The 26,955-nt window shown below is 36.7% G+C and overlaps 1 protein-coding gene across 9 annotated transcripts in view; it reads right to left on the reverse strand.

Moving 5' to 3' along the window:
- The window catches only part of DNM3 (dynamin 3), a 641,139-nt gene that overhangs the window by 144,488 nt on the left and 469,696 nt on the right, over window positions 1-26,955 (reverse strand). For all 9 annotated transcript variants that reach the window (XM_040263496.1, XM_040263493.1, XM_040263497.1 and 6 more), the window contains one exon: window positions 26,635-26,744. In XM_040263496.1, the coding sequence (XP_040119430.1) occupies window positions 26,635-26,744 (110 nt within the window). The remainder of the gene's footprint in view (window positions 1-26,634; window positions 26,745-26,955) is intronic.

Genomic DNA, 26,955 nt, shown 5'->3' on the forward strand with positions numbered 1-26,955 from the left:
TGAAACCTTACATGTATAGTTATTCACTGACTACTCTTTTTAAGATTTTTTCTTCTTTTACTTTTTATACAATTTTAAAGGTTACACTTCACTCAGTTATTATAAAATATTGGCTCTACTCCCTATGTTGTACAGCTATTGATTATTCTTTATTGTAATATATTTAACCTCCTAAAGAGCACATACAATAGTTAGCTATACTTTCCTCTCAAAGTATCTTGCCTTTTATCTAACTTTGAGTTCTCACACTGTTTATTATAATTTACACCAGTTTACCTAATATGAAAGTGAGAATATACATTTCTGATTCTGGAAATACTCTGATCCTCTAATTTATAAGAAGAATCCCAGTTGAAAGCATCAATAATAAATATCACTTTTGAGACCTGAAAAATACAACTAACATGAACTATCACTCATACTGTAAATTGTGGTGTTGGAGAAGACTGTTGAGAGTCCCTTGGACTGCAAGGAGATCAAATCAGTTAATCCTAAAGGAAATCAGTCATGAATATTCATTGGAAGGACTGACACTGAAGCTTCAATACTTTGGCCACCTGATATGAAGAACTGACTCACTGAAAAAGACCCTGGCACTAGGAAAGATTGAGAGGAGGATGAGGAGATTGGCAGGAGGAGAAGGTGACAACAGTGGATGAGATGGTTGGATGACATCACTGACTTGACGGACATGATTCTGAGCAAGCTCCAGGAGTTGGTGATGGACAAGGAAGCCTGGTGTGGTGCAGTCTATGGGGTTGCAAAGAGTTGGACATGACTGAGCAACTGAACTGAACTGACTGATGATTTTCAAGGAACTACACTACATGTGTTCCCATGGAGCCAGGAGCTCTAAAGGACTAACAGCAGCAGATAGTTTTCCCTCTCAGGTCTCTGACTCGAGTACACTATCTGGATTTCCAAAGCTAGAAACCAGTATTTATTCTCAAATTGAGTTTGATTGAGTTTTACACCACTCAAGTTATATGGAAGGAAAAAAAAAAAAACTGTTCCACAGAGAGAGGCAAAAGAAGTCAGCAAGCAAAGTAGTTTAAAAAAGAACAGGAAAGCTGAAGTATGAATAAATACATTTTTCTCAGGTTGTTTTCTCCTCATTAAAAATTTAGGTATAAGAAGGAGCCATGTGAGAACAAAATAGTAGTTACCAGCAGGGAGAAGGGATGGGAAAGGGGCAATATAGAGGTAGAGGATTAAGAGGTATAAACTATTATGTATAAAATAAGCTACAACTATATATTGTACAACACAGGGAATATAACCAACATTCTAGAATAATTATAAATGGAGCATATGCTTTAAAAATTGTGAATCACTATATTGTAACTTATATAATGTTGTACATCAACTATACTTCATTAAGATATATTTAAAAACAATCCCACTCCTAGGCATATACCTTGAGGAAACCAAAATGGAAAAAGACACATATATCCCATTGTTCATTGCAGCACTATTTACAATAGCTAGAAGATGGAAGCAACCTAGATGTCCATTGACAGATGAAAGGATAAAGAAGTTGTGGTACATATACACAATGGAATATTACTCAGCCATAAAAAGGAACACATTTGAGTCAGTTCCAATGAGGTGGATGAACCTAGAGTCTATTATAGAGTGAAATAAGTCAGAAAGAGAAAGATAAATATTGTATTCTAACACATATATACAGAATCTATAAAAATGGTGCTGAAGAATTTATTTACAGGGCAGCAATGGAGAAACAGACATAGAGAATAGACTTATGGACATGGGGAGAGGGGAGGCGAGGGTAAAATGTATGGAAAGAGTAACATGGAAACTTACATTACTGTATTTAAAATAGATAGCCAATGGGAATTTGCTGTATGGCTCAGGAAACTCAAACAGGGGCTCTGTATCAACCTAGAGGGGTGGGATGAGGAGGGATATGGGAAGGAAGTTCAAAAGGAAGGGGATATATGTATACCTATCGCTGATTCATGTTGAGGTTTGACAGAAAACAGCAAAATTCTGTAAAGCAATTATCCTTCAATTAAAAAATAAATAAAAATTTAAAGAATATTTAAAAACAGAGATGAGTTCATCATCATGCCTTTGATCTATCCAGTACTTTAACATCATTTTGTGTTTTATAGGAAAAGTCAAAATCAGTATTTGGACCATGAGAGCTAATCTAAGATGTAAATAACATGTCCTTTGAATGATTCTTCCTGTTGAGCCCACATTACTGTAACTGGTTTCACTGTGCATCTAACAACAGCTACACAAATGACAGGCCATAACTGTCTAGAAATAATTAACCTCTGTGAGGGAGTGTGTTTGGCAAATTCAACCCTGTATTTGTGATGGCCAACAGCAGAGCAGTACTTGAGGTCTGAGAACTGCTTGTTACTGGTCTACAATACATTTAAAGTATGGAACTCGAGAAGCAGCAGCTGGGAGCTTTTGTGGTCATCTGACACTGTGTGGAATCCAAGCCATTATCAGTGGATGAACCTTACTGAACAGGGTTTAGGCCAGTTTAGGTGTTGTTAGACTCAAGAGATAAGTCACATGCAGCTTAAGCTGCATCATACAGTGGGACTATGTATTGGTATGAAGATATTTAAAAACAATTTTTTTTAAAGGCTCTTTGTCATAGAAAGCTTGAAAAGCTGTGCTTTAGGAGAAAATTCTCTCCTTTAAATTTCTGACTTGATTCAAAGTGAATCCAGGTTGAATCTGATTCAAGGTGAATCTGGCTGCCCCCTTGTATGTACTTCCCTGATAGCTCAGTTTGTAAAGTGTCCACCTGCAATGCAGGAGACCCCAGTTTGATTCCTGGGTCGGGAAGATCCATTGGAGAAGGGATAGGCTACCCACTCCAGTATTCTTGGGCTTCCCTTGTGGCTCAGCTGGTAAAGAATCCACCAATGAGGGAGACCTGGGTTCGATCCCTGGGTTGGGAAGATCCCCTGGAGAAGGGAAAGGTTACCTACCCACTCCCATATTCTGGCCTGGAGAATTCCATGGACTGTATAGTCCGTAGGGTCACAGAATCAGACAAGACTGAGTGACTTTCCCTTTTTAAAATTTCTGTTTTGTTTCAAGGTGAAGGATATTGACCAGATGCTGCTGCTGCTGCTGCTGCTGCTGCTGCTGCTGCTGCTGCTAAGTCGCTTCAGTCGTGTCTGACTCTGTGCAACCCCATAGATGGCAGCCCACCAGGCTCCCACATCCCTGGGATTCTCCAGGCAAGAACAATGGAGTGGGTTGCCGTTGCCTTCTCCAGTGCATGAAAGTGAAAGTGAAGTCTCTCAGTCGTGTCCGACTCTTTGCGACCCCATGGACTGCAGCCTACCAGGCTCCTCCATCCATGGGATTTTCCAGGCAAGAGTACTGGAGTGGGGTGCCATTGACCAAATAATCCTTTACATATACAGCATTTAGTAAAAAAAAAAAAAAAAGAAAGAAAGAAAAAAAGAAAAAAGAAAGAAATAGTAGCTCAATATTTCCTGTCTTTCATCACTTCTCAAACCTAACATAGTGGAAGGGAAGGAAAAAGGGTATATTTTTATATATTATTTCCCCAGATTATCAGAGAAGTCCTCTCATTTGAGACTGAGGCCCTGGAAACTTTCACTTTTGGACAGAATTAGAGAGAGGGGAAATGTCTATGTTCTTGGCGATATGGCTACTCTCTTTAGTCACATCTGCATTTCCACACATGCTTCTTGAAGATCATCACATTTCCAACATCTTTATCTCCTTATTAACCCAAAGCTATCTGATGATTTCTCTCACTGGCATCCACCTTCCTCAGCATCATCACTGGTAAAAGAGCAATGATAGATAAGGGGAATAAACAAATGTTCTGGAAATCCCATAACTGTTTTGAATTTTATTTCAGAGGTGAGTGGGAGGAGACTGAATGGCATGGTTTTGATTGCTAAAATAAATCTCTTTGTCCACTTGACCTGAAATCAGCTTGACTTTCCATACATGCTATGTTTCATCCTGTTTTAAGACAGTGTAGAGTGGACATGTAAAACCCCATGCTTCCACTGCAGGGGGATGGATTTGATCCATCATCAGGGAACTAAGATCTCACAGGCTATATGACATGGTCAAAAGAAAAAAAATTAATTTATTCTGGTAATCAGTGGATTCTTGGTTCTTCAAAACTCTTAGTTTCAAAATAACTAACACATACTTATGCAGTCAGTGCTGCCATCATAGCATGAAAATAAACCTTAAATTGATGTCATAGCACAAAATCATTATATCATGTATTGCCTAACTGCTATAGCTCCCAAATTATTGCCTGGGGACTTTTGGGGTCCCCAAGACTCTTCCCAGGGGGTTAAGGTAAAAACAATTTTTATAATACTATTTGTTTATTTTTTCATTTGCATTGTTATGAATGAACAGAGGCGTTTGCCTGAAGCTGTGGAGGACACGTGATGATGTTATCACTTGAGCAGTTAATGGAGGATGAGCTTGTGCACTCATGTTATCTAGAACTTTCAAAGGAAGTATGTGCGTTTTCAGATATTAACTCATTTGTTCTCAATATTTCTACTGTTCTCTTAACAGCTATTCCCATTTATACCTGTTATCTTTGTGACCTCATTGAAAGTGGAAGTATTAGTCACTCAGCCGTGTCTGACTCTTTGTGACTGCCAGGCTCTGTTCATGGGATTCCCAGGCAAGAATACTGGAGTGGGTTGCCTTGCCCTTCCCCAGAGGATCTTCCCAATCCAGGGATCAAACCTGGGCTTCCTGCATTACAGACAGATTATCATCTGAGCCACCAGGGAAGCCCCATGACCTCATTATGATCCAGTACATTCTTATTTTGAAATTCTAAAGTTTCTCTCATGCCTATGTGGAGACATACAAACATATATGTATACATTTTTTGTCTTGTATAAATATGAAATAAAAATTGAATGAAAGCTATTTCTTTCCTGTGGCTTTATAAATGTTTATAATTTACCTTACTCTCTTACACAATTGAACACTTTTGAATAGCATTATAATGCCACTTAAGTTATAGCATCATTTTGAGACCAATCATTGGACATTAACAAATAGAAATCACATATTTTAAACAGAGATATGTGTGCTTTGAAATCCAAATAGTATTTGCTAGAGCTTTTCAAAGTAGAAATGAAAAAGCCCTTGAAGTGTCTTAAGAGATAAGTCACTGTACTGCAACAGGTAGAGAAGTACACACTGTAGCTGAGAGGCTAATAATTAAAAATTTTGCACTTGATATTGGTGAATACCTCCTGGGTTAAAAGTCAGTAAAGAGAAATTACTGTCATCTTCCAGTGATAGAGTAACTTGTCCAATTGAAGATTTGGTTGCTAACACGCAGCATGAATTAAAAATCTCATCTGCAGAATTATACTTTTGTCTTAAAATGGATAAATCTCAAGAATGACTACAATTGTTTTCACTATATTTGTCCGCTATCAGTACCAACTAATCCTCAAAGACCTTCATTTTTATACAAATAATTAATAAGTGTGGTTGGAATAGTTAAAGTACAGACTAATTTTTTTGAATGTCATGATTTATCTCACAACAAGATAAATTTGCACAGATGGTACAAGAGCAAGGATGGGTGACTTAGAACCAATCAAGACAATGTCATGAAGCTGCACTGACAGTCACTGTAGTCTTCATTGCCAAGATGTTACAGCTTTAGAAAAAGCCCATTTCATCTAAGGATAATCTGATGAAGTAGTAAAACTATTAACTAAAAAAAAATCTAGACTCAAAATATGTACGTGAACTCAGTCACTCAGGTGTGGCCGACTCTGCAACCCCATGGACTGTAGCCCACCAGGCTCCTCTGTCCATGGGATTTTCCAGGAAAGAGTATATGAGTGGGTTGCCATTTCCTCCTCCAGGGGAATCTTCCCAACCCAGGGATCTAACCTGCATCTCCTATGTCTCCTGCAAAGGCAGGTGAATTCCTAACCACTGAGCTTTACAGTTTTTACATCTTTCCAATATTCTATGTCAGAAACAGGAAGTTTGCACAGTACTTCTGCTGCTTACTGAAGTAGTTTTCTCAAGCAAAGGCACTTCTGCAATTAAACTGTAAGTTGAAGTACCTACTTCTTTCATGGGATGCTGTTTTTACTTGGAAGTTCGATAATTAATCTATGGTTAAGAAAACCTGAGTTTTAAGCAGAAATTTTCTTAAAAATGAACAAAATGAGCCTAACATTTAGAGGAAGACAACTGACAGTATTTGTAATCAATAATAAAATTGAGCCTCAGAATTTTTGAAATTTGTACCTCCTACCATGGATTTGACAGCTCCTCCATCTCTGATGGATTAGTAGTGATATTAATGAATATAATGAAAACACTGTATAATGATTTATGAAACACTGAAAAGATCTGTATAAATCAATGAGCCAATATTTTTCCAATGACAAAATGTATTATGTTACAAAATCACTTATTAGTAAAAGATCCATTTAAAGTGCATGATAGACCAATGGATTAATGTAACAGGATATGAAAAGCTCATTGACATGATTTCAGAATCCACACTGCAACTAACTTTTTGAAAATTATCACCTGTGTTTTGATAAGGTATAAAAGAAAGTCTATAAGAATGTGCAAAGTTATTAAAATACTCCTCTCTTTGTAACAACAGATCTGTGTGAGGCTAGATTTTCTTCATATACTTCAACCTAAACAACATATTGCAACAGATTGAAAGCAGAATTAGATATGAGAATCCAGTTGTCTTCCATTAAGCTATACATTAAAGAAATCTGCAAAACTGTAAAAAAAAAAAAAAGTGACTCTTCCCACTGCTTTATAAAAATATTTTCCCTAAAAACTTACGATTTATGTCATGAAGTTGATTCATTACTATTACTTTTAATTGATTTAGTAAGTTAATCTTTCCTGATGTCTCATTTTTAATTTCTAACAATGGGTATAATTGACAGTGTGTTAATAAATGTTTAACAACTAGCTTTCCAGAAAATGGTGGTTTGTAGCATTTGCCAATTTCTGTGGTATAAATACTCTCTTAAAAATACCAAACTTAAGTGATAATGTGAAGTCAACTTGCTTCCAGAATTCTCAATATAGGAATCCACAAAACCCATCTAAATAAAAGCTCTTTGAAGTCTCTGATAATTCTTAGAGTGGAAAGGGGTCAATCGACCAAAAATTTTGAGAGCCATTGGTATAGCTTATATGGCCAATTTATTCTAAAGACCAAGAAATAGTCATCAAAATACAGAAATGTTTTAACTACCTTAGTGAACTGACAGAGTAACCAAGTTTCAAGCATTTATCTCCTTTCTAATGCAAAAATCATTGTATGATAAAACCAGTTTGGGCTGATATCTAGTGATATCTCATGCTTTGGCCTGCTAGAGATTTAAAAGTATGGAATGAAGTATGGATTTAACAAACACACTGACAGAAAAAGCAGATTCTGTGTTTGAACAGTCAAAACTACTCTCTGCAATTGTATTTTTTGAGACAGTTCCTTTAAGTGAGCACTATTTTCCTCAGGTTCTAAGAAATAAACATAGGCAGTTTCAAATTAGAAAAAGAAAAGAAAAGGAAACAACTCACTCCAGTTAGGCTTTGCAAATATTTTCTTTATGAAACCATGCATCTGCTCAGAGTTAGTTGCAGAGTGTGACTAACATTTTCTACCAAGGCTTCTGCCATGTCAGTTTCCTTTACTAAGGCTATGTGTGTTAATTAAAATTAATTACACATGCCCATAAATAGTTTCCTTCTGAATGCAGCAAACTGAAGCAGAATATAATTTATATGCAAGGTATGTAATTAAAACCTTCACAGTATTTTCTCTCAGCAGGTATAGTCACTAAGGACATTTTTATGGGTACATTCTTTATGGGTAAGTCGGTTTCATAGTAAATCAACCTAGGAAAAATAAAAATATATTACACATGCAGTAGGTCACAAAAAGATTTCTGATTTATAAGTCGATATTATAAAAACAGGCTTATAATGAATATTCTTAAGTGCATGATTTGAGGGTGCTCAGTGATCTTTATAGAGCTTTATATATGTTTATGTGTGTTACTTTTATTTAAAGGTTTCTCCCCTCCCCTCCCCCGACTCCCCCCACCCCCACCCCCCGCCCCCAGCCTTTAAACAAAATAACTTCTAGGCCTGGTGTTACAGCTTTAGTAACTGCTTTAATAATCAGGATAGTATACAGTAACACTGGTAATAACAGAAAACACTGTGTCCTCCAGGAGCACCGTGGATACATTGTTCAGTGTAACTGGATTTCAACAGCAACAGATTTGAATAATAACCCTTCTTTGGGCTTTCTATTTATTCTTCTATTTGATGCAAGTTTCTTTTTCAACATGTAGGTTGTTACATTCTTCAGGTCATCGCTAAAAACCTGACCATTTCAATAGTAAAACAAGACCATAGTTTTCTTTATTTTTGCTCTTGGGAGGCCTCTAAGACTGCCAAAGAAATATAAGTGTTTAGAAATTTCCTTCAGGCTAGACTCTGTTAGGGAAATTTTCACACCCTTGCTTATTCATTTCTTAAGAGCTCTCCCCACAGGTTGCTGACTGAAATACCTGCACACTTGGCTATCCCCCTGCTGGCTGCAGCTTGCAGGGGCCCTGCTACCACAAAGTCACTGCCATACTGTATGAGCTTTGGCACCCAACTCATTCTATTTCTATCCTTATCAGAAATAACCGGAAGGTAAACTCATTCCTTGAAGTAAAAGCCTGAGACAAGTCAGTTAATTTCCTGAATCCAGTTCCTTAGCATGACCAGCTTTCAAATGGGAAAATTAGTTTTTTAAGGAAAACTAGCAAGACAACCTTATTTATAAACAATAACATATTTAAAGATATCGGTCATTTGTACCCATCTCATGTAATGATGATCTGTCACTTTCACTTGCAACTTAACCATTATAGTTTCCCTTTTAGAGACTGTATCTTAGAACCAAGCATATATTTTTCTGTAGTATGTCTGCAACTAGCAGTTGCTCCCCTATCATTAATGAGCACAGTTGGGGCCATTTTATGGTCCCCAAATGGAGGCACACGTCCTCCCAAGCCACAGAGTTTGTCTCAAGGGGGTGGTAGGAGGAGGGGACTGACCATCAGCAAATAGTTGTTCTGGGAAGTAGGTGGGGAGCAGGCAATGTGTTTGTTCTGAAATCCTAGAAGAAAAGTAAACTTGCCGTGGAGGACATAATTTCTTTTTGTTCTTGAACTTTACACAGCAGTGTTGGGCTCATTCATCAAGACAGCCCTTGGACAGAAACCTCCTGAATATGAATGCCTCAAAAACTGACCAAAATCTCTGCTGGCGTTACCAATGGCTTAAGATAAACTCCAGTTGAAATTCTAGTGAAAGGAACTGAATCTAAGTTGCTGAGTCTATCCTATCAATCCCTTTGTTTAAAATCAGCGAGGGCTCCCAGGGAGCGCAATACCTAATTCCCCTAGAAAAATGGATATGGACTACACACAGGAGTTTTAAGCATGAAGAATTTCTCCAAAGCCTGTTAATGACATTTGAAAGAGCTGAAAAGCACTAACTTGCTATTTTTCTCCCTCAGAAAAGGCAGAAACAGTCATCCAAGTAGGGCATCAGACTCCTATTTCATTTCAGAGTTTAAGTTGAAAACCAGTAAGAGAAGAATTTAAATTGATTGCTTCAAGCCACAGATATTTCATACCCGAGCAATTATGTTGGCTTTCATGAGAATTTATCTTAGCTGTGAAATCAATTGTCACAGACTTAGTTCATAGAAATATTACCAAATCATATTTGATTTCTGTCCTGGTGTGGTTGGTGAACCAAATAAATCAAATGGGAAGATGATTTTGGTTCTCCAATCTGTTTCTCTCCAGGCTCCCCTTTGAAAATATTTTTGCCCCTCCTCTTTGATGTACCTAGGATTTCCTAACATCGCTATTTCACAACTAGAGAGACACGCTTAAAGGGAAAAGATGCAGTAGTGAGAACTGAGAAACCACTGAAAAATATGCAAGATCAGAACCATATGACAACAATATCTTTGCAGTGAGTGACTTGAACAAAGGAAGAGAGTGGACACACACAAAAAGAGTTCTCTGATTCAAAGATCTGGCTTTAACAGCTTTCAAGATATAAAGGGCCCTTTTATTGACTTAATAAACATGTACGCCTATCCATCTCCTTGGCAAGGAAAGCACGGGGTTTATCTTTTCAGATTTATAGAGGGAAATAAACATTACTGTCATATTGTGAATTCACAATCAATAATTCTGCAAAAGTCCTCAAATCTGTCTGACCCACTTGAACTTAATAGTTCTAGCAGAAACAAGAAGGACCAAAAACTTATGAACAGAAAACTAAAATCCTGTCTTCTGGTTCTCCACCTCCCTAACTTTCAAAAGTTCAGTATATAACAGAAAACCTGAAATGTGTTAATATTGTGCTAGAGCTAAAGAAATGAAGATTTAGAAAGCTCAGTATAGATATCTACAAAACATTTTTGAATATTATTAAGATTATGAAACAAAGTTGAGACAATTTACAATAAAACATCTATATTTCCCCCTTAACTGTCATGAATTCTATTACATTAAATTCAAACAAAGCCTGTTTATACAGTTTGTATATAACTTAAAATTCTCAGATTCTTACTTTTAAATAGGAGATTTCTTTCTTTGTACTAAAACTATTTCCTCTAAGAGTTTTCATCTTTATCTCCATTTTCATCCCCCTTGGATTTGAGGCTGTAGGCCTCTCTAGAGCTTACCTATAGAATGCTTTTTATTGACAATTAGCATTATTTATATTTTCTCTACATAATAGAGGGGGAATGTTTAGTATCCATCCATCTTTTCATTTACTCATGTTCTGAGCTCTCACGATCACCAGATGCTGTGTTAGGCCCTGGGGATAAAAGCAATGAGCCAGACATACACAGCCTAACTTATGGTTACCAGGAAACAATCAAGGGGAGGGATAAATTGGGAGACTGAGGTTGACATGTACACACTACTATATACAAAATAGATAACTAATAAGGACCTGCTATATAGGGAGCTCTACTCAATACTCTGTAATGACCTATATGGGAAAAGAATCTAAAAAAAGTAGATATACATATATGTATAACTGATTCACTTTACTGTACATCTGAAACTAACATAACATTGTAAACCAGATATATTTCAATTTAAAAAAAGCCTCTGCCTTATGGAATGTAATCTAGCAATGGAAATAAATACTCACGATATGATTATATTTTTAATTAATTAATTTACTATTGTATTAAAACTAGAAAGAAGTACAAGGTATGAAAACGTTGACTTAATACATTGTTACTTAATCATGTTGTTTAAGTGTTTCTCATAGCAATATCACTGACATCTGATTAATACCCGTTTACTTATGCATTTCTCAGGACAATGCATCAGACTCCAATTGATCTCATATCTAGCAAAATATTTTTCATACTAAGAATAGAAAGAAAAGTGAAAGTTGTTCAGTCCTGTCCAATTCTTTGCCACCCCATGGACTGTATAGTCCATGGAATTCTCCAGGCCAGAATACTGGAGTGGGTAGCCTTTCCCTTCTCCAGGGGATCCTCCCAACCCAGGGATAGAACCCAGGTTTCCTGCAATGAGGGCGGATTCTTTACCAGTTGAGCCATAAGGGAAGCCCAGGAGTACTGGAGTGGGTACTATCCCTTCCCCAGTGGATCTTCCTGACCCAGGAACTGAACTGGGGTCTCCTGCACTGCGCTTCCCTTGTGGCTCAACTGGTAAAGAACCTGCCTGCAATGTGGGAGACCTGGGTTCAATCCCTGGGTTGGGAAGATCCCCTGGAGAAGAGAAAGGCTACCCATTCCCGTATTCTGGCCTGGAGAATTCCATGGACTGTATAGTTCATGGGGTCACAAAGAGTTGGACACGACTGAGTGACTTTCAATCAATCAATCAATCTCCTGCATTGCAGGTGGATTCTTTACCAACTGAGCTATCAGGGAAGTGGAGAAAACCACACTTTCTTTTCATGCTTTACAGAAGTTGCAGAAAGGGTACAATGAATTGGATATGTCAATTGAGACAGATAAAGTGTTTTTACTTTCAAACTGCTTTCCTCCACCAGGTGCTCAGAGAGTGTTATAAACAGCCACTGCATGGAAAGACAACCCACCTATACTCCATGAGAAAGTGAAGGATGACACACACTTCATTACTCAGCTTGGACTGAAAGACCGGTTACTAGCTGAGTCTTCATCTGATGAAGAAAACTCTTGAACCAGAATATTCAGAAGATGATATGTATTATTAGTATTTTATGAAGCAAGAAGAAACATCTTAAATATTCTTTTGAAAATAGCGGACAGTAAAATGAAATAAAATAACTTCTCCAGCTGTCATGTTTATGTTCCAAACACAAGCTTAATTGCATTGCATCCTATACACAATATTTCATTTCCTAGTAACATGCACTATATGTGTTTACTCTATTGAATTTCCAATAAATATGAGCCTCTACCATCCCTATGTATGGAAGAGTAATTAACTCCCTTTTAATACAGATTTGACATTCCACCATATCCAAGTGAGACATAAGCTTTCAGACAAGGCATTGCATACCACCTCTTGCCCAGCATATTTGTTTCATTAAGCACTTTTCCAAACAATTTAAACTCAAAGCACGTTTGAATATAGAAACAGCCATAAAGGTATATAAATGGAAAACCTGACTCCAATTCCTTTCCAGCTAACAATTGGAAAAATATACCACTCAACAATGAGAAGAAAGAGCCATTCTTTTCCGAATGCCTAAAAAGCCCACACTTGCTGTAGCGCAGCATTATTTGACATTTATTGAGTGTCAGCAATGTGCTAGGGACTGAGTGGTGTAGTGAAACATCCTAAAATCACTCTCTGTAGGAAAAAGCAGGGAGGGGTGAATTGGAACACTTGGTAATGTTGATAAACCATATCCTGAATTGAAGCTACAAAACAGTATCAAAGAAAGAATGCCTTAATTTAAAAGAAAACAAAGCTGGACAACCCCAAGGGGTTGAAAGGGCTCTGAAAATACCACGTGGCTGCTCGATGAACCCCCTGGACAGACACAGATCTCTGCTGGCTACCAGAGCTGACATACCTGGGACCAAATGGGCCTTAACATGACCTTAAAAACCAGTGCCTGCCTGGGAGTGTAAAGACCAGCACAGTGAAACCATTATCTAGACGTGCTTCTACCTAAGAAAACGTGGCATTTCTAGCAAAATTAAATGAAACAAAAATCTGGGGGCATATTCCAATCTTCAGTTTTGATCTTGCCACAAAGAAGTTCAGGAATCTTTTAACTTAGACTTTGTAAATGATACAGTGATACAATGAATGTGAGATCTAAATATTTATAACTTATCAGTCTCTCCAGGTATCTGAGATGCTCTCTTTGAAAGTCTCAGTGGATGGCTAGGGGTGCATATTCTTACCTGGAGTTTTTGTAGGCTAAATCAGTCTAGGTGTGAAACTCACTCTCTTCCATCACGGAAGTTACTGCAACCAGTAACAATTCCTTCCATTTACAAAAATATTAGCACTAAAACACTATTTAGAATGGCTTAAAAATCTGGTCACCAGAGTCATAAAGATCATATTAATTCACCAGGACACTGAAGGCTTTTAAAATAAGGATGTTAAATGTATCAATTCCAACACACGGGATGATTGGGAACTATAGAGTAACTGTTTTAAATTTTATGGTGGAAAGTTGAAATAGCAACTTAATGAGCTCTTAGGAATAATGCTGTGATACAAGTAGTAATGGCTAATATCGTTTTTCAGGAACTGTAGCAAGGTCAGTTCACGTAGGCTTTGCAAATAAGACTCAAAAGTGTTCCATGGAAATTTGTAAGACCTAACAGCAAACTGAAATACCTGCACAAGAAGGTAAAAATCTTTTCATTGTTGCTCTTTTAGGAACAATTCCAGTTAAAATATCAAGTGGAACTTCTGTTGCATAGTTAATATCAAAACTACAGATCAGAAAGAGCCATGGATCAAGGAGACACTAGACCTGGGTTCTAGTTCTGGCCTTGTCATTAACTGCTTTTTTTGACATGAGAAAAGTGTTAAACTGTTAGAGGTGTCAACTCCTTAACCTGTAAAGTGAAAAGGGAAGACAAGATTATCTTTAAGGTCTCAGAGAACCCTAAAAAGCCATATTTTGTACCCACGTTAGCACCAATCCTGATGTTCACACAGAAACTAAGTCCTAGGTCAATGTATCTTACATGGGTCAGCTGAATGGCTAAATGAATTGAGCTAAAACACTGCTGTGGAAAACAACAATGGGGAAGACAAAACAACAGAAGCGCTTATCAAATCTCTTCTAAATTTATCAAGGATAAATTCATCTAAAGGAAAGGAAACAGAACACATCTTTTAATATCTTGTCTCAGAAGAAAGAAAAGAACATAATCTTGGAATCAATGAAAAGAATATCATTCACATGCTGTTAAAAAAATAAAGCTAAGTAAATGAGCTCTTGACAGATGTATGATTTTCCCTTTACATGAAATAGTAAATACATAAACTTACATGGGAAAGTACAGTTCATTAAACTCTATAGAAGACAATGGAATGCTTTTACTTTTTTTTTAAACTAGGGCCATCTTGCCTTTGAAACTAAATTCTCATCTAGAAAAGGCTGGCAACAGATTAAGCAATATTTTCCACCCATTTGTTTTGACTAATACTACTCCCTTTTTGGGATATTCTTTTCTATTTCCTCTCCAACAATTTGTGCCAAAACTAATGAGAGACATCTTCTATGATGTTAACTATTGCTTCTGGATAAATCCTATGCTCCCCTAGCACTTAAGTATTAGAACTGAATACACTATCATACAGTCTGTTTAAATGTTACTTATACACTATAACCCGTTTTTTCAGGTATAATATTCCCTCAACTAGATTACCTTTTCTTTCTTTTTAATCTCTTTATTGATTTATTAATTTCATACCTTAAAATCAAGGAAAACAAATGTTGTACACAGTCACTGATTACAAATATCAAGATCACATATTTCATTTCAGTTCAGTTCAGTCACTCAGTCATGTCCAACTCTTTGCAACCCTATGGACGGCAGCACGCCAGGAATCCCTGTCCATCACCAACTCCCAGAGCTTGCTCAAACTCATGTCCATTGAGTCAGTGATGTCATCCAACCATCTCATCCTCTGTCGTCCTCTTCTCCTCCTGCCTTAAATCTTTCCTAGCATCAGGGTCTTTTCCAATAAGTCAGTTCTTTGCATCAGATGGCCAAAATATGCTGAAAGTATGCTGAAACTTCAGCATCAGTCTTTCCAATGAATATTCAGGACTGATTTGCTTTATGATTGACTGGTTGGATCTCCTTGCAGTCCAAGGGACTCTAAAGAGTCTTCTCCAACACCAAAGTTCAAAAGCATAAATTCTTTGGCATTCAGCTTTCTTTAGAGTCCAACTCTCACATCCATACATGACTACTGGAAAAACCATAGCTTTGACTAGATGGACCTTTGTTGGCAAAGTAATATCTCTGCTTTTTAGTATGCTGTCTAGGTTGGTCATAGCTTTTCTTCCAAGGAGGAAGCATCTTTTAATTTCATGGCTGCAGTGATTTTGGAGCCCAAGAAAATAAAGTCTCTCACTGTTTCCATTGTTTCCCCATCTATTCACCATGAAGTGATGGGACCAGATGTTATGATATCAGTTTTCTGAATGTTGAGCTTTAAGCCAACTGTTTCACTCTGCTCTTTCACTTTCATCAGGAGGCTCTTCTGTTCCTCTTCATTTTCTGCTGTAAGGGTGGTATCATCTGTATATCTGAGGTTATTGATATTTCTTCCAGCAATCCTGATTACAGCTTGTGCTTCATCGAGCCTGGCATTTCACATGATGTACTCTGCTTATAAGATAAATAAGCAGGGTGACAATATACAGCCTTGATGTACTCCGTTCCCAATTTGGAACCAGTCTGTTGTTCCATGTCTGGTTCTAACTAACTGTTGCTTATTGACCTGTACACAGATTTTTCAGGAGGCAAGTAAGATGATCTGGTACTCCCATCTCTTAAAGAATTTTCTGCATTTTGTTGTGATCCACACAGTCAAAGGCTTTGGCATAGTCAATGAAGCAGATGTTTTTCTGGAACTCTCTCGCTTTTTCAATGATCTAATGGATATTGGCAATTAGATCTCTGGTTCCTCTGGCTTTTCTAAATCCAGCTTGAACATCTGGAAGTTCTTGGTTCATGTACTATTGAAGCCTGGCTTGGAGAATTTTGAGCATTATTTTGCTAGCATGTGAGACAAGTGCAATTGTGCAGTAGTTTAAACATTCTTTGGCATTGCCTTTCTTTGGAATTGGAATGAAAACTGACCTTTTCCAGTCCAGTGGCCACTGCTGAGTTTTCCAAATTTGCTGGCATATTGAGTGCAGCACTTTAATAGCATTATCTTTCAGGATTTGAAATAGCTCAGCTGGAATTCTATCACTTCCACTAGCTTTGTTCATAGTGATGCTTTGTGAGACCCGTTTGACTTCACACTCCAGGATGTCTGGCTTTAGGTGAATGATCACACTATCATGGTTATCTGGGTCATTAAGTTCTTTTTTGTTTACATAGGGAAACTCCCACATAAAGAGAGCCCTTCAAGACCACAGTAGATAACTGTTTCTCTTAAATTCATAGGGTCATAGAAACATAAGTAAAATGAAGAAGGAGATGAGCTGCTCTCAAGTAAGAGAAATCACCTGACATAACAAACAAGGAAACAGACCTCTCTGTTCCATCAGACCCTGAGTTCAACAAGAAGGTAATAAGACTGCTGAAGGAATTAAGAAACAGTGCCAAAAGAAATGCAGATCACTGTAACAAGGAACCAGAAACTATAAAGAAGTGCCAATCAAGATTAGGCAACTCAAATGCAGATATGAAAACCAAGCTACAGGTAACAAACAGCACAGTAACTAATGCAGAAAAACAAATACATGAACTGGAAGGTAAATTAATGGAAATCAGAACTGCAGACAGAAAGACAAATGAGAAGGGAAAGCAACACATAAGATCTATGGTATAATATAGAGAATGCCAATCTATGCACAGCAGGAATCCCAGAAAGGAAAGAAAGAAAAGAAAGAAAAGAAGATAAACAATGTATTTGAAGAAATTATGGCTGTAAACTCCCCAAACTTAAAGAAGGAAACAGATGTCCAAGTACAGGATGCACAGAGGGTCCCAAAGACAATGAACCCAAACAAACCTACACCAATACATACTACAATAAAAATGACAAAAATTAAAGATAAAGAGAGGATTCTTAAGGCAACAAAAGAAAAACAAAGCATTAATTACAAGGGAATGCTATAGGTCTATCAGTTGATTTCCTATACAAATGCTGCAAGCAAGATGGTAATGGCAAACCATATTTAAAGTCTTGAAAAAGAAGAAAAATTTGCAACATAGGATACTCTGTCCAGCAAGGGTATCACTTAGAATGGAAGGAGAGAGAATGAATTTCTCAGACAAGCAGAGACTAAAAGAATACAGAGATACTAAATCTATCCAAAATAGAAATACTGAAAGTTCTTCCCTAAATTAAAAAAAAGCAAGAATTTATAGGAAAGAGAAACTTACAACATGAAAGTAAATAACTTTAATAAACCAGTACATAAATTTTTTAAAATCTGTAAAGCAATGATAACTATAATGAACAGCAAAAGAATAAACATAAAGATATAAAAGAGAACATATCATAAGATGTGGGGGAGTAGAGTTAGAAAATATAGGTTTTTTGTAGAATGTCTTTGAAATTATATGACTACTAGTATAAAGCAAGTAGATCTAGTAATGGGTTAACATATTTGAAACCCAAGATAACCACAAATCAAAAATGTACAATAGAGTCAGAAAAACTAAAAAGAAGAGAACTGAAGCTTAATACAAAAGAAAATCATCAAATGGTAAATTGAAAAACAAAAAGAAAAAGAAAGGAACAAGAAGAAATACAAAATCAACTGAAAACAAGGCATAAAACTGCAATAAAAACATATCTATCAATAATAAACAAATGCCAGTGGAATAAATAAATGGATCAGCAGATCAAAAGATGTAAAGTAACAGATTGGACAATAAAATAAGAGCCTATGATATGCTGCCTACAAGAGACCCAATTTAGGGTGAAGGATACACATAGATTGAAAGTGAGAGGCTATGGAAAAAGATATTTCATGCAAATGGAGATGACAAGAAAGCAGGGGTAACAATACTCACATCAGACAAAAGTGACTTTGAAACAAAGTTCATAAAGAAAGATAAACAAGGCACTATATAGTGAAAAAAGGATCAATACCAGAAGAGGATGTTACACTCCTTAACATATATGCATCCAATATAGGCACACCTAAATACAAAACACAAATACTAACAGAAATAAAGGGAGAAATTGATGGGAATACAATAATAGTAGGAAACTTAAACCCCACTGATATCAATGGGCAGATCTTCCATACATAAAATCAAAAAGGCAACAGAGATCATAAATGACACAAGAGTTAGATATAATTGATATCTACAAGACGTTATATCCAAAAAGCACCAAGATATACATTGTTTTCAAGTGCTCAAGGAACATTCTCTAGAACAGACCACACTTTAGGACACAAAACAAGCCTCAATTAATTTAAGAGGACAGAAATTATTTCAAGCATCTTTTCTGACCACAATGGCATAAAAATAGAAATCAACCACAGAAAGAGATGACTACATGGAGACAAATGACAATGAAAACAGAACTTTTAAAAATCTAAAGGGTGCAGCAAAAGCAGTGATAAGAGGAAACTTTATATAGTGATACATGCCTTCCTCAAAACACAAGAAAATGTGAGATAACCAACCTAAGAGATTAACCTATCACCTAAGAGAATGAGCAAAAGAACAAACAAAACATAAAGTCATCAGAAGGAAAAAAAAAAAAATAAAGATCAGAGAGGAAATAATGAAAAGAGATTAAAACTAGAAAAAAAAAACAATAAAAACAAGAGATGTTTTTTTGAAAGGATAAACAAAATGAACAAATCTCTGGTCAGGCTTACTAAGAAGAAAAGAGAAAGAATCCAAATAAACAAAATAAGAAAGGAAAGAGAAAAAAAATGCAACCACTCCTACAGACAAACAAAAATCATAGGAGAATACTATGAACAGTTACATGGAAACAAATCGGACAACCTAGAAGAAATGTAAAAGTTTCTAGAAACATAATGCCCACCAAAACAAAATCAAGAAGAAATAGATAATTTGAACAGACAAAACACTAGAAGGAAACAGTGAAAGGTGTTCAGTCCTGTCAAACTGTGACCCCATGGACTGTAGCCAGCCAGGCTCCACTGTCCTTGGAATTCTCCAGGCAAGAATACTGGAGTGGGTAGTTGTTCCCTTCTCCAGGGGATCTTCTCAACCCAGGGATGGAACTCAGGTCTCCCATATTACAGGTTACGTTGTTTACTTTCTGAGCCACCAGGGAAGCCCAAGAATACTGGAGTGGGTAGCCTATCCCTTCTCCCGGGGATCTTCCTGACCCAGGGATTGAACTAGTATCTCCCGCATTGCGGGTGGATTCTTTACCATCTGAGCTACAAGGGAAGCCCAGAAGGAAACAGAATTTGTAATAAAATTAAAACAAAAAACAAAAAACTGAAAACAATAGTCCAGAAAGGCTTCACTGGGGAATTCAGCCAAACATACCAAGAAGAACTTATATCAATCCTTCTCAAACTCTTCCAAAAGATTGAAGAGGAGGAAACACTCCAAATGTCCTTCTATGAAGCCACCACCACCCTGATACCAGAACCAGACAAAGACACCACCAAAAAAGAAAATTATAGGTCAATATCTTTGATGAATATAGATACAAAAATCCTCAACAAAATCTCAGCAAACCAAATCCAGGAAAGTATCACACATAAAAAGTATCATACATCAGGATCAAAGTGGATTCATCCCAGTGTCACAAGGATGGGTCACCATATCCAAATCAATCAATACAATACACAACATCAAGAAAAGACAAACACCACACTATCATCTCAAGGATGAAGAAAAAGCATTTGATGAAATTCAACATCCATTCATGATAAAACTCTAACAAAAGTGAGTACAGAAGGAACATATCTCAACATAACAAAAGCCATTTATGACAAACCCACAGCCAGCATAATGAAAATCTTCCCTTTCAACTAAAATTTGGTATAAGACAAGAATGTTCACTCTCATCACTTCTATTCAACATAGTACTGAAAGTCCTAGCCATAGCAATTAAACAAGGAAAGAAATAAAAGGTATCCAAATCAGAAGGGAAAGCATAAAATTTTCACTATATGCAGATGACATGATACTATATACAGAAAACCCTAAGGACTCCACACAAAGCTATTAGAATTGATAAATAAACTCAGCAAAGTATCAGAATACAAGATTAATATACAGAAATCTGTTGCATTTCTGTACACTAACAATGAAATATCAGAAAGACAAAGTTAAAAAAAAATCTTGTTTAAAAATCACATTAAAAAAACCTATGAATAAATCTAACCAACAAGGTAAGAGTTATATGCTGAGACTACAAAACAATGATAAAGGAAATCAAATATGATTCAAGAAAATGGAAAGATATCCTATACTCTTGGATTAGAAAACTAATATTGTTTAAATGGCCATACTACAAAAAGCAAGCTAAACCCCTATCAACTTCCCCATGATATTTTTCATAGAACTAAGACAAACACTCCTAAAATTTATATGGAACTACAAAAGATCCAGAAGTGCCAAAGCAATCCAGAGGAAAAAGAACAAAGCTTGAGGCATAACTTCCAGGCTGCAGAAAACACACAAAGCTACAGTAATCAAAAGTGTGACATCGGCACAGGAACAGACATACAGATCAATGGGAAAAAACAGAAAGCCCAGAAACAAACCTACACACATATGGTAAATTAATCTTTGGCAAAGGAGGCAAGAATATACAGAATGAGAATGGAGAAAAGAATGGAGAAAAGACATTCTCTTTAGCAGGTGGTGTTGGGAAAGTTGGACAATGACTTGTACATCAATGAAGTTAGAATAGTCCCTTACACTGTACACAAAAATTAAGCTTAAAATGGCTTAAGGAGTTAAATATCTGTTAGGGCACCATAAAATTCCTAGAAGACAATATAGGCAGAACATTCTCTTACACAAATTATAATTACAGCTTCCTCAGTTCAGTTCAGTCGCTCAGTTGTGTCCGACTCTGCGACCCCATGAATTGCAGCACACCAGGCCTCCCTGTCCATCACCATCTCCCGGAGTTCACTCACACTCACGTCCATGGAGTCCATGATGCCATCCAGCCATCTCATCCTCGGTCGTCCCTTTCTCCTCCTGCCCCCAATCCCTCCCAGCATCAGAGTCTTTTCCAATAAGTCAACTCTTCGAATGAGGTGGCCAAAGTACTGGAGCTTCAGCTTTAGCATCATTCCTTCCAAAGAAATCCCAGGGTTGATCTCCTTCAGAATGGACTGCTTGGATCTCCTTGCAGTCCAAGGGACTCTCAAGAGTCTTCTCCAACACCACAGTTCAAAAGCATCAATTCTTCAGCACTCAGCCTTCTTCACAGTCCAACTCTCACATCCATACATGACCACAGGAAAAACCATAGCCTTGACTAGATGGATCTTAGTCGGCAAAGTAACGTCTCTGCTTTTGAATATGCTATCTAGGTTGGTCATAACTTTTCTTCCAAGGAGTAAGCGTCTTTTAATTTCATGGCTGCAGTCACCATCTGCAGTGATTTTGGAGCCCCAAAAATAAAGTCTGACACTGTTTCCACTGTTTCCCCATCTATTTCCCATGAAGTGATGGAACCAGATGCCATGATCTTCGTTTTCTGAATGTTGAGCTTTAAGCCAACTTTTTCACTCTCCTCTTCCACTTTCATCAAGAGGCTTTTTAGTTCCTCTTCACTTTCTGCCATAAGGGTGGTGTCATCTGCATATCTGAGGTTATTGATATTTCTCCCGGCAATCTTGATTCCAGCTTGTGCTTCTTCCAGTCCAGCGTTTCTCATGATGTACTCTGCATACAAGTTAAATAAGCAGGGTGACAATATACAGCCTTGATGCACTTCTTTTCCTATTTGGAACCAGTCTATTGTTCCATGTCCAGCTCTAACTGTTGCTTCCTGACCTGTATATAGATTTCTCAAGAGGCAGGTTAGGTGGTCTGGTATTCCCATCTCTTTCAGAATTTTCCAGTTTATTGTGATCCACACAGTCAAAGGCTTTGGCATAGTCAATAAAGCAGAAATAGATGTTTTTCTGGAACTCTCTTGTTTTTTCCATGACCCAGCAGATGTTGGCAATTTGATCTCTGGTTCCTCTGCCTTTTCTAAAACCAGCTTGAACATCTTCCTAGTATATACTTATCTTCCCTGGTGGCTCAGAGGTTAAAGCGTCTGCCTGGAATGCAGGAGACCCGTGTTCGATCCCTGGGTCGGGAAGATCCCATGGAGAAGGCAATGGCAACCCACTCCAGTACTCTTGCCTGGAGAATCCCATGGAGGGAGAAGCCTGGTGGGCTACAGTCCATGGGGTCGCAAAGAGTTGAACACAACTGAGCGAATTCACTTCACTTCAGTATATACTTGTTGAGGTTTTTAATCAATCAAGATTTAAAATATAGTAACTATATTTTTATAATTACTATAGACTGGATAATATTATTAACAAACATGATTCATAGCACTCTCACAGAACCCTGTACTCCTAAATCAATACATTCTTCTCAAGCATATATGAAATATTTATGAAAATTTACCATGTGTGCTAGATCATATGCTCTGACCACAATACAATTAAGTTAGAAATCAACAACAAAAAGCCAACAAAATTCCATGCACTATAAAATATAAAACACAGTTCTAAACAACTCAAAGAAAAAATGATAATGAAGATTATGGAAACAGAAGATCAGAGGAAACAGAACTTAATGGCAACCAAGGTATTATGTTATAAAGTTTGTGGTGAGCAGCTAAAAATACATAGAAGGAAATCTATATAATTATATGTATACATAAGAAAAAATTAATGAGCTACACATCTAAAAAAGAAGTTAGAAAAAATGGGCTACAAAGAAAATGGGCTACACAGTAAATACAAGTTAGGAAATGAAGAAGAGAGCAGAAATTCCTGAAATAGATAAAACATATACAACTGAGGATCAAAAGTTGGTTTTCTGGAAAAAGATACAACTCTGGAAAGAGTGACCAAGTGAAAAAAGGTAAGGTTTAATACGAGAAATAAAAAAAGGATTAAATTTCAGACAAAGCAGAGATCTGTAAAAATAGAACACTAAGAAATCATTGATACTAATATTAAAATATGTTAAAAAAACAGAATGGGTAATTACCTAGAAAAAAACATAATTTGTTTAAACTCATAGAAAAAACAGAAAACCTGAACAAATCTATACTTATTAAATATATGAAATCACTAGCCAAAAGTCTACTTATCAAAACTGTGCATAAGTTCTAGATGATTTTACAGGTGAGTTCTACCACTCAGATTCAATCCCCACCATATACAAAGTGTTCCAAAGAACAATAAGAACTCATTTCCACTTCAGTTATGAAGCTAACAGAATCTTGATATGAAAATGAGGCAGGGAAAATACAAAAAAGAACATTTATGAGCCAATTTCACTTATGAACATAGATGCAAAAAGCTAAATAAAATGATGGCAAACTTAAGTCAGGGACACATAATAGATAATAATACATCATAATTTAATTAGGTTTAATCCTAGGAGATCAAGGATGGCTTACAATAAGAAGGTCTATTAATATATTGCACCACATGAAGAAGAAAGTCATAGAGGAAAAAAAAACCCACTAATCCATGACAAAGTTAAACACCCATTCATGATTAAAACAAAAACTTCAGCAACTAGGAACTCAGGGAATCTTCTTTGCTTGATAACTGTAACTATCAGAAAGCACTTAACCGTAAAAATGTGAAATAATTTTCCTTTAAATCACAAACAAAACAAAGACGCCCGATTGTACTTAATATTGTACTACTAGAGGGCCTAGCCAGTACCAAAATAACTAAAAATAATCAAGATTTCTGAGGAAAAGATAAATGGCAAAAATGCCTGTATATTCTTGCACAGATTGAGGTCAAGTGAAGTGGCTGAAGAGTTCAATAAATTCTGACAAGTCTAGAATTCCAGGATACCTAGATTTTTAGAAGCCCAGAGATTTCTTATATTCATGTCTTTTGCTCTCTTTGCTGGAGAGGATGTGGAGAAAAGGGAACCCTCTTGCACTGTTGGTGGGAATTTAAATTGATATAGCCACTGTGGCGAACAGAATGGAGGGTCCTTAAACAACTAAATACAGAACTACCATATGACCCAGCAATCCCACTCCTGGGTATATACCCTGAGAAAACTATAATTCAAAGGTCATATGTACCCCCGATGCTCCCTGCAGCACTATTTACAATAGCCAGGACATAGAAACAAGCTAAATGTCCAATGACAGATGAATGGATAAAGAAGATGTGGTATGTATATATACACAACAGAGTATTTCTCAGCCACTAAAAGAAACAAAAAAGTGTCATTTGTAGAGACGTGGATGGACCTAGAGTCTGTCATACTAAGTGAAATAAGTCAGAAAAACAAATATCATATTTTCATGAATACACGTGGAATCTAGAAAAATGGTACAGATAAACTTATTTCCAAGGCAGGGATAGAGACGTGGATGTAGCGAATGGACATGTGGACACAGGGTTGGGGGGTGGGGGAGGGGAGAGTGGGACAAATTGAGAGATTAGGGTTGATGTATATACACTACCATGTGTAATAGATAGCTAGGGGGAAGCTGCTTTTATAAAGCACAGGGAGCTCAGCTTTGTGCTCTGTGATGGGTGGGACTGGTGTGGGGATGGGAGTGGAGAGAGTTCTAAAAGGGAGGGGATATATATATATATATATACACACACACACACACACATAGCTGATTCACCTCACCGTACAGCAAAAACTAATGTAACATGGTAAAGCAATTATATTCCAATAAAATAGAAGAAAATAAATCCATAATTGTATTTTGTCTAAAAAGATGCTCTATCATTATCTGAATTTTTTTTTTTTTTTTGGTACTCAGTCGTTTTATAGCCTTAACTTTCTAGGTTGATCAAAGATTCAAATTTAGTTTCACCTCCTGTGTGGCAATTATACTTCCCACTCTGCATCCAAGCAGGAAGGCTGAGCACACCCCTGAAGACTGCTTCAGGACTTTCTGACTCCCCACTGCTCTGAGGAAGGTATGTAAACAGTACTGAACTTTGGCCCTGTGGAGGACACACTACTTTCCTCTCCAGGAAACCTTTTTATTCTTTATCATTTTCAGTGTCTTTTCACCAGCTGCTCTCAAATAATACTAATAACAAATTAGTATTTAAATTAAAATACTTTAATAAAATCTCATTCTCAGTATTTGGTAGGGAAATTATATTAATTTTCTTTTCCCTTGATTCTTTAAACATTCTGCTCTTGTGGTTTTTCTAAGTATTTTTGTACAATGACTCACTCTGAGCAACTGACTGGGAATGTAGAAAAAAGGCTCCCCACCACCCCCACCCCCCCACCATTTTGATTTACTGTGTGATTGACCCTGGGCCAGTCACTGAACCTAATCAAGGAACTCCATTCATTGCTAAACAAAGATAAAAAGCCTGGAGAGATGGGTTAAAATTAGATCCTGCCACCTAATGACTCAGTTTCTTAATAAGTGACTCACAGAAATTAATTAGCTTTTTCCTGTAACAGTTTCATTTGGAAAAGGTCTTTATTATTTTTGCCTAGTCGTAGTCTTTTTATGTTTCTCTGTCCAATTCTGTTACTTCTCCATTGTTTACTTAGTTTCAGTGAATAACCATGGCACTCCACAATAATTAGCCCCAAATTCAGAGATAATTTTGTGATCTCAAAGTCTCTGAGATACATTTCTAATTTATGAAATGGTAATCACAGTACTCTATCATTTCCCTCACAATTGCTACAACAGACAATGAATGTGGACACTGCTTTGAAAAACTGTAAAGAACAATATATTTGTATTCATCTTAAATTAATAATTCTATTCACTGACACAAGAATTTAGACATAATACCCAATTGGTCTTAAGTGATACTAATCCACTAGACACTATTATAACTGAGTAATTTATTTATAAGTGCAGAACAATAAATACAGAACAAGGAAGACTTTAAAGTAACAAAAACATAGTTTAAGAATGACATGGGTGCCTGCTTAAGAGCAGGAAATTAATACTTGAAGATCTTCCTTGTTCTAAGTTTAAATCTTTTGAATCCATAACCTATGGTAAAAGCTGAAAATACAAAACAAATGAAAGGAAAACTCAAGAGTTAACAAATTTTAAGGTAGGACCAAAAGAAATCTTGCAAATATGGTCTCTTGATCACATAGAAAGTCAAAGAAAAAAAAATGTGAAGACATAAGCTGCTTCCTTTTCTTACCTTTGTTCTGTATTAAAGAGTGCAAAGATGTGCTTGCTAGACATAAAACTTTTTTCCACATCCCGAACTTTCAGGTTGTCCAAGGGAAGCATATACTTCTTTTCTTTTTCCTATAGAGAGAGAGAGAACTGGTTTTAATAAAAGATCCTGAAGCATGCCCACAGCCACGTATCACCTGAGATGGTCAGCATTTGATTACAATATTTTGATACCATCATACACTACTTTGATACCAGCTACCAAGGAACAAGGGCTTCCCAGTGGGCTAAGTGGTAAAGAAGCCTCCAAGCAGGAGATGCGGGTTTGATCCCTAGGTCAGGA

This window comes from Oryx dammah, unplaced genomic scaffold (assembly GCF_014754425.2).
Source record: "Oryx dammah isolate SB20612 unplaced genomic scaffold, SCBI_Odam_1.1 HiC_scaffold_21, whole genome shotgun sequence".
NCBI classification, from domain to species: domain Eukaryota; kingdom Metazoa; phylum Chordata; class Mammalia; order Artiodactyla; family Bovidae; genus Oryx; species Oryx dammah.